Below are 14,596 nucleotides of genomic sequence, written 5' to 3' on the forward strand. Positions count from 1 at the left end.
AATTGTGAGAAATAGCATATTAACAGGAGTGCAGGAGATCACAAGAATATTGGGAGATAACACTCCTACAATTATTGGGAAAGTTGAGAGGTCTGAGTCAGTCTGGAAGTTAGCATACATCCAGCTGTTTTCACTTACTTTCAATGTTATTTGCCAACTCTTTTTCATCAGATTTCATGAGCGCTTTAACAAGTTGCGAACGCTTGGACTCAGAAGTTGATAATTTCATGGCCCAAGCATCCAGCATGTTATAAGTCATTTTATATTTATCATCTGGATTATCTTGTTTAAAATGATCGATTTCTGCCATGGTAAACTCAAGATTTACTGCTAGTTGTTTCCAATCAATAGTTGTTGTGGCTATGTTGATTAATTCTTTGGTTGTTATATCTAAATAAAATAAGATATTCTCATAATTTGTAAAACATTCAATGCGAAAGGGGATACATATAACACAGTGTTCACAGCTCCAGCATGCCTAGTAAGATGTTTGTCTCCAAATCACTGTGCATATGGTTTAATTGATTCTTTGCTGAAATATTTTCAGGAAATGTTATCAACAACTTTGCTACTGACAAATGGCAAACGCTTTCATTTTGTTAAAAAACACACACACAAACCCCCTCACATTTCAGCCAAACCTCCAATATGAAAAAGCACAGCAAATCATTGTAAAATGTACCTCTAGTATAGTATAAAAGTTTTTGAAGAATATTCATACCTGATGATGTGATATCTATGAATGGTAAAGGTCCGCCTAAAAAATGAAAATACATGAGTAAAAAACAGTTAATTTTGAAGGGTGTTACAACCGCTAACAACAGCTAATGTCGAAACAACCGTTAATGTAGAACAATCCACCGCTAATGTAGTAAAACCACCAGCTAATGTAGAAACAACAACACCTTATGTATAAATAAAAATCAACACCAGCTAATGTAGAAACGGTCAACAGCTTATGTAGTACCGACAATTGCCTCCCAGCTTATGTAGTTACTATCGCCAGCTAATGTAGAAAATGTTGTATATTTTACAAAAATGTCATCATGTGCAAATGCATCGATCTTTACTTATCTACAGTCTTTCAACCTCTCGTAAGCACCCAACTTTCTAAACGATCACACATGGTAAGCAACCATCTCTGTTAAAGGACCGCTTTTCATAATCGACCACCTCACGTAAGGGATCACCTCATCTCATAAAGGATCGCTTCACATAATCGACCACAAGCAACTACAACTCATTAGCTGTGGTTTTCTACATTAGCGATTGTAACAAAGTATTTGAAGGTTTTAATTTTATAAAATTAAAAATATGATTTTTTTTTAATTGCAAAAAGGCAATGCCTTTTATCATTAATAATCAATAGTCTGTTTTATTTTACTTCGTTTAATTTTACTTTACTTTATAATATTACCAAAATACATACATACAGCGTATAAATCCATCGCAAAACGGAAGATAAACATGATAAAATACAAAATAACTTAATAACTTAAACTATTAAAAAAATTCAGACAAAAAGCAAGAGAATTATACATGAATAGAAGGATATACTATGATTTAAGCAATCTATGTAATCTGCAAATAAATCTATAACAATGTTGAGTTTAAAAACTTGATATTCCAAGGGGAGGGTCTAGTTGAATAGGCTTGTCTAATTAAATTCATCTAAGATGTAAATATTTGATTTAGGGGTATAGTAAAAAACAAAATCAAAATTACAAGACTGTTGAATTGTATCTTATAATAGGACTGACAATTACTACTTAATAAAAGTATCCATGATCATTAAGATTTAATTACTTCTATTTTTTTAACAAGCAATCACAATTATTATTTATTATGTTCATTATTACCTTTCCAAGCTTTGTTTTAAGTTTTCATAGTACTTACCTTTCAGAATGTTAATGATTTCTTTTTTCTGATCTTTATCATATTTATCACAACTGTTTTCATTATAGCAATCCAAGGCAGACTTTCCCTCCTAACAATCAAAGGTTATAAATGTCATGTTATTATGTGATTACAAAATATATTATACTAAGCAGTCCTAAACATATTACAAAATTGTGCTTAAAATGTCACATAATTTGCAAGACCATAACCCCCTTTTCATTTTTCTTCAGCATATAAATGTAATTTTTATCTTGCTATTAAAACCATGGCAAACCTGGTGAGGGCATACTGTACCTACCTCTACCTACATTACATTTTGTGTCATAGCCTAATTGCACTGCATAGTAAGTGAATGTGCATTTGATGTAATAAATAAGTATACATCTAACTTTCCATGGTTGAATGCCTAATTCGAATCCCACTGAGGACTACTTTTTTAATGAATAATTTTTGTTTGTGCTGGTTATGAACGCCTTCCTTTTAAACTAGAACTCTGTCAACATTCCGGGTTAAGATCATTAGTGTTGCAAAGTTTGCTACAAAAAACAGGGCGGTAAAAAAGTTTTCTATACATTAAAAAAAAAGTAACTATAATGAATGTTACCACTCTACACACAACACAAAAGATTATCGACTTAGGGTTGAGGTGAGCGGGGTTCGAGTTGATTGGGGCGGTGGCACTAGACACACATAGATAATAAATAAAAGAGTACACAATAGTTGGCTTATAGTAGATGTGTTATTATTCTAAATCGTAATACAAATTATACAATATGCGACTTATAATTAAGTATGCTTAAAGATTTAGATAACAAGTCAAACTTAAGTTTGTTGACAACTGGCAGTGGTCGAGCTTGTCCCCTTTTTGGTGTGGTAAACCCGTTCGAAGTTTGATGCTTATACACTCCACCGATTCCCTCGTCTGGCTGTGGACTTTACACACAGAATCCAACTTGGGCAATCTTCCCTCAACCTGAATTTGTTGAGCAAGGAATAAGTGTAAATACAACTTCTTTCAGAACGTACAAAAAGTATCAGGGAGGACCTGACTGCTCTCAATAGATTTAGAGTTGAGTTGTGTACTACGGTAGCCTTTTTGTATTTAATTCCTATAACTACAGAATTCTCTATACAGGCTTCATTCAAGGATGATTTAGGATTAGCTAATAACTCATAGCCTAGTGAGTATATAATGACAGGGTCTTATTGCTACACTCTAACTTACACATAAACACAATCAATACGATATAAGGTGGTCAAACATATAGTACATATTTACAATATATCAAGTTGTATCTAAGATAAGAAATTCATTGCTGGATTTAACAACAGGCAATGATAAACATAAAAGTAGTATCCTATACGTAGTTAACAAGTACAACTAAAGGATTTAGCTATGTTACTTATGCTACAAAATAATAAGTTTATGTTGGTTATCTTACCTGAATTTGTTGAGCAAGGAATAAGTGTAAATACAACTTCTTTCAGAACGTACAAAAAGTATCAGGGAGGACCTGACTGCTCTCAATAGATTTAGAGTTGAGTTGTGATTTTTCCCAACTCTGCAGTCTTTTTTATATGTCTTGGCCCCACCCTGTTGTTCCGAAATACATTCCTGGACCATTATCTAATGGTAGATGATGGTGGCCCTATTTCCTTATTTGGAGTTTGGTCAGCTAATAGTTTATCCTTAAAATAATTAGCTCATACTTAAAGTATGTTGGTCAGTACTTTCTTTGTTTGTAAGGAAGTAGGAATGTGTAAGTGTTGCAATTTCCTTGGACTGGCACACTTTTGTGGCCTGGGTTACCCTTCATCTTCTTAGACTGGCCTACTTTTGTAGCCTGGGTTACACTCACCCTGCCAAAATACTCGTCCGTCCCCGGACGACGCTCAACAAACTCAATGGTAACCAACATTTACATTAAAAGTAGTGCTTAACTACGTCACCATTTAGTTTTTGATCGTAATTCACCTGTCTTAATACATAAAATATACAGTGAAAAAAAAATATTACATTGAAAAGGAATCAAAATTGGCGTGTATATATAAACATATAGTAAAAATAACATTATAAAATTAATTCGGCTTAGAGCCTCTTAAAAGTGATAATTGAGATTGCATCATATCAGCAAACATTTGGTTTTGCATCCCAATGACTTGGACCACCATATTAGAAGTTGATGTAACTTGTTGGCCGGGAGCAAAATAACCTAACCTTTCTGGCTGTGTTCTTAGCCGTTTAGGACGTAAGGTATCATCTGTATTAGCCTGTGGTTCGTGGACATCAGGTTGAATATCAGGCTCATTATTAGCATTATCAATATTAACATTATCATTGTTGTCTAAATTATGAATAACAGCATCTTCGATATCATTAATATCATGGTTAACTATTACATCTTCCTCATTGATCTGAGGTTCTATTTCGTTAACAATTGGGGTGTCAATAATAGTTTGAGCCACGTTTTGGTCATTACCCAGATTAGGAGGTATAGATGGATCTGTTGGTTGTTGAAGTGTGCGAACTGAATTTGGAATGTAATAATCTAAATCACTATCACTTGTTTCATGTCCAGATAGTTCTGGCTGTGGGACAGTTGACTTAGGCGTTTTGTGCCCTTGTCGAGTGACAGGCTTTCTCTGTCTTTGTTTTTCTTTAGTACCACTTTTAGGGGGAGTTTCCTTTGCTGTAGCAAACCTACATGGGAGTAGCATATTTCTATGCAATGTTCTAGTAGGACCATCACTATCTTCAGGTTCTATCTTGTACACAGGGTTGTCCCCTATTTGTTCCAAAACCACATAAATAGTTTCTTCCCACCTATCAGCAAGTTTATGTTTACCCCTTAAGCGCACATTTTTTACTAGTACCCTATCACCCTTGCAAATAGTGCATTCACGCACTTTACTATCATATCGGGCTTTATTGGCATTAGCTTTCTTGGTTGCCATTTCCTGGGCTAATTTGTGTGCTGTTTCTAGGCGATGTCGTAATTTGTCGGCATATCCCCTTGGAGAAAGTGAACCATTTTGATTTGGGTCAATACCTAGTTGGATGTCAATTGGGAGGCGGGCTTCTCTACCAAACATTAAATAATATGGGGACATTCCCGTAGCATCATTCTTAGTACAATTGTATGCATGCACTAAGGGTGCAACATGGTCTCGCCAATGTTCTTTCTTTTGGTTTTCTAGAGTGCCTAGCATTTTAAGCAGGGTTTGGTTAAACCGTTCTACCTGACCATTACCCTGGGGATGGTATGGGGTTGTACGAGATTTTCTTACTCCTAAATATTTACATAAGTCTTGGATAACTTTAGATTCGAAATCTCTGCCTTGATCTGAATGTAATTGTTTTGGAAAGCCATAATGTTGAAAGACGTTATTCCACAGAGCTTTTGCTACTGTGGGGGCTTTTTGGTCCTTGGTTGGGATAGCAATAGCATATCTAGTGAAATGGTCAGTGACAACTAATACATTTCTAGTATCCTTAGAATCAGGTTCTATAGACAGAAAGTCAATACACATTAATTCCATAGGCATGGTGGTTCTGACACTAACTAGGGGGGCTGCTTTGGTAGCACGGGCCTTTCTTCGGACACATCGTTCACAACACCTACATTTATCTTCAATTTGGGAGGACATACGAGGCCAATAAAATCTGGATCGGGCAAGATCCAAGGTCCGTTCCATCCCAGGGTGACCAATGTCATCATGTAAGCCAGTAAATGCTTTATCTCTATATGCGGTTGGAAGCACTAATTGCAATTGCATAGCTCCGATATTATTTACAAATTGGCGGTATAGAATATTATCTTTTACCAATAATTTATCAAACTGTCTCAGGAGTAGCCTAGTTTCCTCGGGTAATTTTGCGAGTTCATCTTGTGTAGGTTTCCGTTTGATATATACAAATTTAAAAATAGGTTTTATATTAGGGTCTTGTTGTTGATGCTCTACCCACTCCGCTGCAGTAACATTAGGCAAGGTTGACTGCCCATCTATAGGCCTAATAGGGTTATCATAGATGGCGGGGATTGCATCAGGAGAATCACTAACTGACTCAACTAAGGGTGTTTTTATCATTAGGTGTAGTAGACTTATTAACTATTTTAGCATTACAGACTGCTGTGAACGAACAGGATGAAAATTTTACTCTACCTAACACTTCGTCAGCTTTCTCTTGATATTGTTCGTATTCAAAGTCATTGGAAGGGGGGTCATGTGGGCGACGACTAAGACCGTCTGCATCTTGATTGTTTCTACCTGCTTTGTATTTAATATCAAAGTTGTAATTGACCAGGGCGGCAAGCCACCTTTGACCTGTAGCGTCAAGCTTAGCTGTCGTCAACACGTACGTTAAGGGGTTATTATCGGTGTAAATTACAAATCGTTGACCATAAAGATAGTCAGTAAATTTCTCAGTCACCGCCCATTTTAGGGCAAGAAACTCTAATTTATGAGCAGGATAATTGGCTTCACTTTTGGATAACCCACGACTAGCATAGGCAATTACCCTCTTTATCCCATTTATCTCTTGATATAGGGCTGCACCTAACCCGCTTGTGCTAGCGTCGGTATGTAGAATAAATGGTGAATTGTAGTCTGCGAATCCTAATATAGGGGCTGAAGACAATTTATCTATTAGTACATCAAATGCCACCTGACATGATTCGGACCAGTTAGTACCAAATGGGGTATTAGGACTAGGGCGCCTTTCTGAGGGAGTATTGGATTTAGGTTTTTTGAACGTTTTACCTCGTTTACGTATTGGGTCATACTTAGTCATAAGTTGGTTTAATGGTTTGGCAATATGGCTATAATGCTGTATAAATCGTCGATAATAACCAGCAAAACCTAGAAATGATTTCAATTCTTTTACATTTGAGGGGCGGGGCCAAGATTTGACAGCCTCTACCTTATCTGGGTCAGTGCTTACCCCATCCTCTGAAATGACATGGCCCAAACACTTAATGGAAGTTTGGGCAAAATTGCACTTGTCTGGATTTAGTTTCAAGCCATACTCTTCAAGCCTAGATAATACTTTGTCTAACTTAGCTAGGTGTTCGTCTAGTGTGGTTGAAAAAACTAGTAAGTCATCTAAATAAACTAGAACGTCGGAGAATGTTAACTCCCCCATGCACTTCTCCATTAGTCGCTGGAAGGTGGCGGGGGCATTAGTGATCCCTTGGGGCATTCGGTTAAATTCATAGAATCCCAATGGGCACCAAAATGCAGTTTTTGCTTTATCCTCCTCAGCCATTTCAATTTGGTAATAGCCTGATTTGAGGTCAAGACATGAGAACCATTTGGCACCACGTAAGGTTGTAAGGGCATCTTCAATGTTGGGGACGTTGTATTGGTCCCTAACCGTCCTAGAATTTAGAAGTCTGTAATCTATACATAATCGAATCTCGTTAGTCTTCTTTTTCCTGACTAATACTATAGGAGAACTATACTGGCTTTCGGACTCTCTAATGATATTCTTCCTTAATAAATCTTGAATGTGGTCCCTAGCATCATTGAAATCAGATGGGGGTATCCTCCTACAAGGTTGACGGAATGGGGTGTCATTAGTTAGGTGTATTTTATGTTTTACAGCCGAAGTTCTCCCTATATCTAAATCATTCTTTGAAAAAACATTCGGATGATTATTAAGTAAATTAATAAATTTCGCCTTATCTATATGTGAAATTGGCGAGCTATCAAAATTAAAATTGTTTGAGGCCGTACTTGAGTTACAGTGAACTTCCGGACTGTGATGCGTTATAGACTGGGGGATGAAAGCAGTGGCAATCTTAAAGTTTCTATTTAGCCTAATTTCTTTACTAGAATTTGACAAAGGAACTCTAAGTTTAACTGGGCCCATATGTTCTAACTTGACTATTAAGGGTGTGATTAAAAGCCCTCCAGGAAGTGGGGTATCCGGGGATGCTTCAATTAACACATCTAAGTTAGGGTGTACTGTGTTCTTTATAACACATTCTACCTCTACTATTTTTCCTCTAGGTATTGTCATAGGAGAACATATTTTAACGGGGCCTAGTTTATCTTTCTTAGCCTTATCCTCTTTATACACTTCAGCCCAAGCAGAGTGTATGGGGCCTACTTTCCTTCCCTTTTTCTTAGTATTTGTCCAGCCAGTGGCCAGATCCCGAACTATACTGGTGTTGGTGCCCATTAACATAGACAGTCCCTTCCCTAATTTGGGGCACACTAAAGCTAATGTTGGGAATTGTTTAGTATAGCCCGTCTGGACTTTAGGAAACGTTAAATTGACCTCTATATAACCTAGATAAGGTACGTTCTGACCGCCAGCACCAGTTACTATTAAATCGGTTAATGGGTATATAGGCTTATCCCTTAATTTATCTTTATAAAAGTCTTCACTGATACATGTAACCTGCGAGCCTGTATCTAACATTGCATTACATATATGACCGTCAACAATTATTGTTACGACACTAGGGTCGCCTATAAGATTGTTAGTTTGTGATATTGCACTATGGAGTAAATTATTGGATGTTTTTGTTCCAGTGTTTCCCTTTCTCTTTTGTTGGGACCTTTTTACTGATGGGGCAGACCGTTGTCCCTTCTTCCCGGATGCCCTCTGCCGTTTCCCGCCTGATTAAACCGTTTGACCAATTTCTGCTGTACTAATGTGGCATTAGTTGGGTTGGGACAACCCCTCATGTGGTGCCCATCCTCGCCACAATTATAACATATTTTAGGCCTAGTGTTTGGCGCAGGTGAAGAACGCGTTTTTGGGTTAGGGGTAGACTCTGGTGGGCTTGGTGTTGATTTGAGGTGATGTAGCTCAGTTCTAAGAACTTCTACATCATGGCTAAGGGCTTCATAGCTACATAACGCAGCCTTGGCACTAACTGCCTTAGGTGTTCGCTTTTCTGCCCTAGCCCTACTATTAATTTCCTCACTTCTAACTTCTTTAATCAGTGTTAAATAAGTAGGGGGATTTGATTTGCGTTGTTTCAGGTTTAATGTAGATGATAGCATCTCGTCATATACTAGCCCACGGACAAATTGAGCTAGTCTCATATGGTCAGCCTTTGCTACCCCAACTGCCCCAGCCTTTGTTGCCCTAGTTAGATTTTCATCTAGGCGCATTAAAAATTTAGAGGGCAGTTCCCCTTCCGACTGATATGTCTCCCTAAATAGAGTATAGAGGTCATCTGCATCCACTGCCAAACCATAGACCTCATTAAGTACATCATGGCATTCCCTAGCAGTTGATTTATCAGTCACTTTATTTAGGATATTAAGTGCTGGAGGAAAGAGACTTTGACTTAAGATGCTCTTTTGTTCAGCCTGTGATAAGCTTTCATCCCTTAAAAGTTGTTGGACTAGTTGAGACCAAGTCTCAAAGTCTACCTCATTTGAAGGGATTGGCACCCGTCCCGAAAACTGTCGTAACCGACGAACACCGGCCGTACGGGGCACGTTGTTGCCTATTAGGTGTTTTACTACTACTTCTTTGGTGTCGGAGGGGATGGAGTCTAGCCTAAGATCGTTCAGGGTTTTCCCATGTTCTAAGAGAAATTTTTGTAGTTGTCCCTGGAAATCTGTGGGTAGGATATGGGTGTCCTTTTCTGGGGTCTTCCCATCCCATTTTATAATAGTCCAGGTTTCGTTATCTGTGTGGTCAATGGTTGTGGGGATATTTAGATCTACTACAGGTTTGGAAAACGAAAGTAGTAATTGAAAAGTGATATCTGTTTCATCTATAACTTCAACAACCTGGGATCGATCTATTTCTTTAAATGCATTAGGTATTCTATCGTTACTATAATTGGCCTTCAATACACCCCTTAATGCAATAGCATGACTAGGATCGACCTTGTGTTTAATACACCAGTCATATATATCCATGGTATACAAAATAAGAAGTTACAATTGTAAATTAAAATAAGTGAAATTACGATCAAATATTACAAATTATAAAACAATAATTAGATATATAGGGGTACAAAAATATTATAAAGTAAAATTGAAAAGCATGAAATATAATACAATGATAAAAATATGCAATTATAGTATATAATTATAAATTTATTATCTAACTAGTGCCTTTTCAAGCCCCACATTGGGCGCCAGTTTTTATGTTACCACTCTACACACAACACAAAAGATTATCGACTTAGGGTTGAGGTGAGCGGGGTTCGAGTTGATTGGGGCGGTGGCACTAGACACACATAGATAATAAATAAAAGAGTACACAATAGTTGGCTTATAGTAGATGTGTTATTATTCTAAATCGTAATACAAATTATACAATATGCGACTTATAATTAAGTATGCTTAAAGATTTAGATAACAAGTCAAACTTAAGTTTGTTGACAACTGGCAGTGGTCGAGCTTGTCCCCTTTTTGGTGTGGTAAACCCGTTCGAAGTTTGATGCTTATACACTCCACCGATTCCCTCGTCTGGCTGTGGACTTTACACACAGAATCCAACTTGGGCAATCTTCCCTTAACCTGAATTTGTTGAGCAAGGAATAAGTGTAAATACAACTTCTTTCAGAACGTACAAAAAGTATCAGGGAGGACCTGACTGCTCTCAATAGATTTAGAGTTGAGTTGTGTACTACGGTAGCCTTTTTGTATTTAATTCCTATAACTACAGAATTCTCTATACAGGCTTCATTCAAGGATGATTTAGGATTAGCTAATAACTCATAGCCTAGTGAGTATATAATGACAGGGTCTTATTGCTACACTCTAACTTACACATAAACACAATCAATACGATATAAGGTGGTCAAACATATAGTACATATTTACAATATATCAAGTTGTATCTAAGATAAGAAATTCATTGCTGGATTTAACAACAGGCAATGATAAACATAAAAGTAGTATCCTATACGTAGTTAACAAGTACAACTAAAGGATTTAGCTATGTTACTTATGCTACAAAATAATAAGTTTATGTTGGTTATCTTACCTGAATTTGTTGAGCAAGGAATAAGTGTAAATACAACTTCTTTCAGAACGTACAAAAAGTATCAGGGAGGACCTGACTGCTCTCAATAGATTTAGAGTTGAGTTGTGATTTTTCCCAACTCTGCAGTCTTTTTTATATGTCTTGGCCCCACCCTGTTGTTCCGAAATACATTCCTGGACCATTATCTAATGGTAGATGATGGTGGCCCTATTTCCTTATTTGGAGTTTGGTCAGCTAATAGTTTATCCTTAAAATAATTAGCTCATACTTAAAGTATGTTGGTCAGTACTTTCTTTGTTTGTAAGGAAGTAGGAATGTGTAAGTGTTGCAATTTCCTTGGACTGGCACACTTTTGTGGCCTGGGTTACCCTTCATCTTCTTAGACTGGCCTACTTTTGTAGCCTGGGTTACATGAAGTAAAACAATTAATGACATTCTTGAAATTTGATTACTTAGCTATTGAGCTTTGACCAAATCTGACTTAATTTTTACACTGTTTTTTAATTACAAAAAAAAGAAAATTAGAATTAGATGTTAACAGGCCTTTAACACTAAATTCTGATTAACTATCTCTCAATATTTATTACATTGTTATTATCTCAATATTAGTTACAGTAGAAAAGCATTAAACAAATCCTCAGACGACAGTTGAATTGACAAACAAACAAAACCAACAAGCAAACAAACAACAACATACAGGGGCGAAAACATAACCTCCTAGACAGAGGGAATAAAAGTGTTCATTCTAAGCATTCTCAAATTGTCTAAAAAATGTGTTGATTACTAAACAATTTGACCACAAAATTCATTTTGCTTTAAATCCAAAGCTTCTATATATAAATTATGGTTAATTCTGACATAGGCGAGCACAATGCAAAAACTTCTCTACAAATCTCCGCCTTGGATACCTACCTTATCTATCCGAGATGTACCGCGAAACGTAGATTTGATAACATTAGTGTGCACGCCGACGCTATTGTTCCATATTTATATCTTAGGAAGATATTATAAAGAGTTTTTTAACAACATTTATGATTTCAACATTGGATTTTCCTCTCAATTTCAATTCTTCCCGGTCAAAGTAATTTCCGGGTTTAAGATAAGTTCACCTTAGTTTCAAATATTTTCTCTCTTTTATACACAAGGGAGCAGTTAAAATAATAGATTTGACCCTAAAGGTGACTGGAAACAGGCACTTTCCATCAATCAATACAGTGTCCCTTTGGAAGACGAAAAAAAAATTGGCCATTAATCATAGCCATTTCAGTTTTTTGTTTATTTTAAAACATACCACACATGTGTGAAGGTACAGTAGTTAAATAATAGGAATTATACTGCAAATTAATAAAGATCAAATTAAATATACGCCATAAAGAATCAGAATATATTGTGGGGAATAGTATTATAAAATTACATAGGGAGATTTGATAAGACATTTTTCGAGTGAAATCCCGATAGCTGAGTTTTATTGAGTAAGCTTGCAGGAATAACTGTAGGCTATCTTCCTGTGTCCCGTTAGGACCGAGATGTCTGCCCATGTTGCAAGCCGTAATGTCTTCTTTCTTGGGCCCACTCTGTCACGGCAGTTAGTTTCAAAAGATGATTAAATTAAATAATGTATTAATAATTATTAGAATGGTATTCATTTGAATAAACGCCTCTCCAATAAAACATCACTTTGAATAATAACCCCGCCCCCCCTCCCCCCCCACAACCCAACTATCTAATAAACGTCCATCCACATATTTATAATAACACAATTATACTATTTGTAGTAGAATTCACCGCACTGTTATCTGCAATTTACCAAGTGTGTTATTCTTTTTTACCACTTTTCATATCTATGAGAGGATTTCATTTGATTATAAATGTTACCATATTATTAGAACTAAAAAATTTAACATATATCCCTAGAATAAGCACCTCCCTCAAATGACCTCCGCCTCCCCAAATGGCCCTACCAAACAATAAAAACTATACTTTAAAATGTTATTAATCATCTAAAACACTGTGAAACAAAGTAGTTAAGTTTTACGAATGTCAAGCATTTTCAATAATGGTAACCGACAGAAAATGTATAAGGAGAACATTATCATTCCGAGAACCATCGTCTACACTTCCTAGAGGGGGAGCGAGCGAAGCGAGCTCACCCTCTAGTACAAATAATTTTTTGGACAATGTACATCCAGCTGAAATAAATTAGGATTTGTTAATATGTATAATGAGCAACTGAGAGGATACATTTAATATCAAATGATATGTCAACAACTAAAATTTAAAGAAATATAGAACAAATACTTAATGTACTTTCATTATTTATTATATGTATTTAATTATGTATAATACTTCAGTTTACAGTTTTGTAAAATATGAGAAAAATAGCAATAAAGGAAGCATGGTTCTGTTATTTTGTGATTATAAACAATTCAATTTAGATTTACAATTTAACAATACAATGTGAATACTGTAATGAAAAAAAGAAATATTAATCACTATAAAATTTGTTTGGGAGTATCAATTTCCTTTTAATATATCTGTAACTAATCATTCTTTCAAACAAATATACAGGTACATGGTGGATGGTCAATAGATTGCTCGATGATCAGACAAGAAGAAACTAGCCTGAAATTGTCAATGATAATAATAAACCTTTTTCATTATATAACGTAAAAAAAAGAATAGAACATCTATATTATCTATATATAAATTTACGTAAGGGCAAAATTCGGTAAATTGCGCCTTACTTTTAGAATTTTTACTCGATGGTATATAAAGTTGGTTCGTACTTTCGGTACTGATTTTAACCACCTGATGTAACCCTGTTTACTAATTAAATTAAGTTAGATAATTAGTTATTGACGATTAAAACGAATTTAGGTTCAACGATTTGCCCCAAATAGGGGTGTTTTCCGATCGTGGTATACACTGTCTAATGGATGTTCATCTTGAAAAATACCCGCCACAAAAATGCGAGGAGGCTTCGCATTTTCCTATCTCCTCCTACGATAATTGTTTTTAATAACTGAAAACCAGTTGAACAGCTCGAGTACAGTATCATAAGAAAATCGGCCTGTCTTCAACATTATGATGCTGTACTCGAGCAGTTCAACCGGTTTTCAGCTATTAACAAGAAATATTTCTTACAAAAAACGCCGCGTAACTTTTTGACTGGACAGTCTTCATTAATCTAATATAATAGGTCGGCCAATCAAAACGCAAGTGAACAATTGGGACTTTACTTGTGATTTATGTCATTGGCCTGTCAGCACAGTCGTTTCTTTCTAGAATTAAACGCACAAACTTGTATTGGGAATAATATGTTTATGTGGTTATTACTATCACATTTAGGTATTGATAATAATAATAATATGGCTTTTGAATATATAATTACTGTCTGTAGAATAACATTTATACATTTTCGGTTCACGATGAAAAGTTATATGAATGGATTTTTAATAGGTATTTATAATAATAGTATATGGGTTGTATTATTGCTAAGCTATCACCAAATCGCGTTATACCATTATTTCTCAGGGTTTTTTGCACCATTGATCAATACCAAACGCGTATCGGTATTATAGTTTTTAATGAATCATTACATTAATAAAAATACCCAATTAAATCAATCGCGTCAGTCCAATTCCGACTTATGTTTCGATCACAAAGTTCTATGTCTACACTGTCCCAACTAGTTTAACAAAAAAAGTGTGATGTGCCCAAATATGGTAGTGA

The 14,596-nt window shown here is 35.8% G+C and overlaps 1 protein-coding gene across 1 annotated transcript in view; it reads right to left on the reverse strand.

The window, feature by feature from the left end:
• LOC140049715 (uncharacterized) overlaps window positions 1–14,596 on the reverse strand; it is a 48,809-nt gene that overhangs the window by 1,153 nt on the left and 33,060 nt on the right. Inside the window, exons 5-7 of the mRNA XM_072094663.1 lie at window positions 1,897–1,987; window positions 722–757; window positions 139–390 (exon numbers count right to left, since the gene is read on the reverse strand). Of these exons, the coding sequence (XP_071950764.1) occupies window positions 139–390; window positions 722–757; window positions 1,897–1,987 (379 nt within the window). The remainder of the gene's footprint in view (window positions 1–138; window positions 391–721; window positions 758–1,896; window positions 1,988–14,596) is intronic.

Source organism: Antedon mediterranea, chromosome 5 (genome assembly GCF_964355755.1).
Source record: "Antedon mediterranea chromosome 5, ecAntMedi1.1, whole genome shotgun sequence".
NCBI lineage: Eukaryota > Metazoa > Echinodermata > Crinoidea > Comatulida > Antedonidae > Antedon > Antedon mediterranea.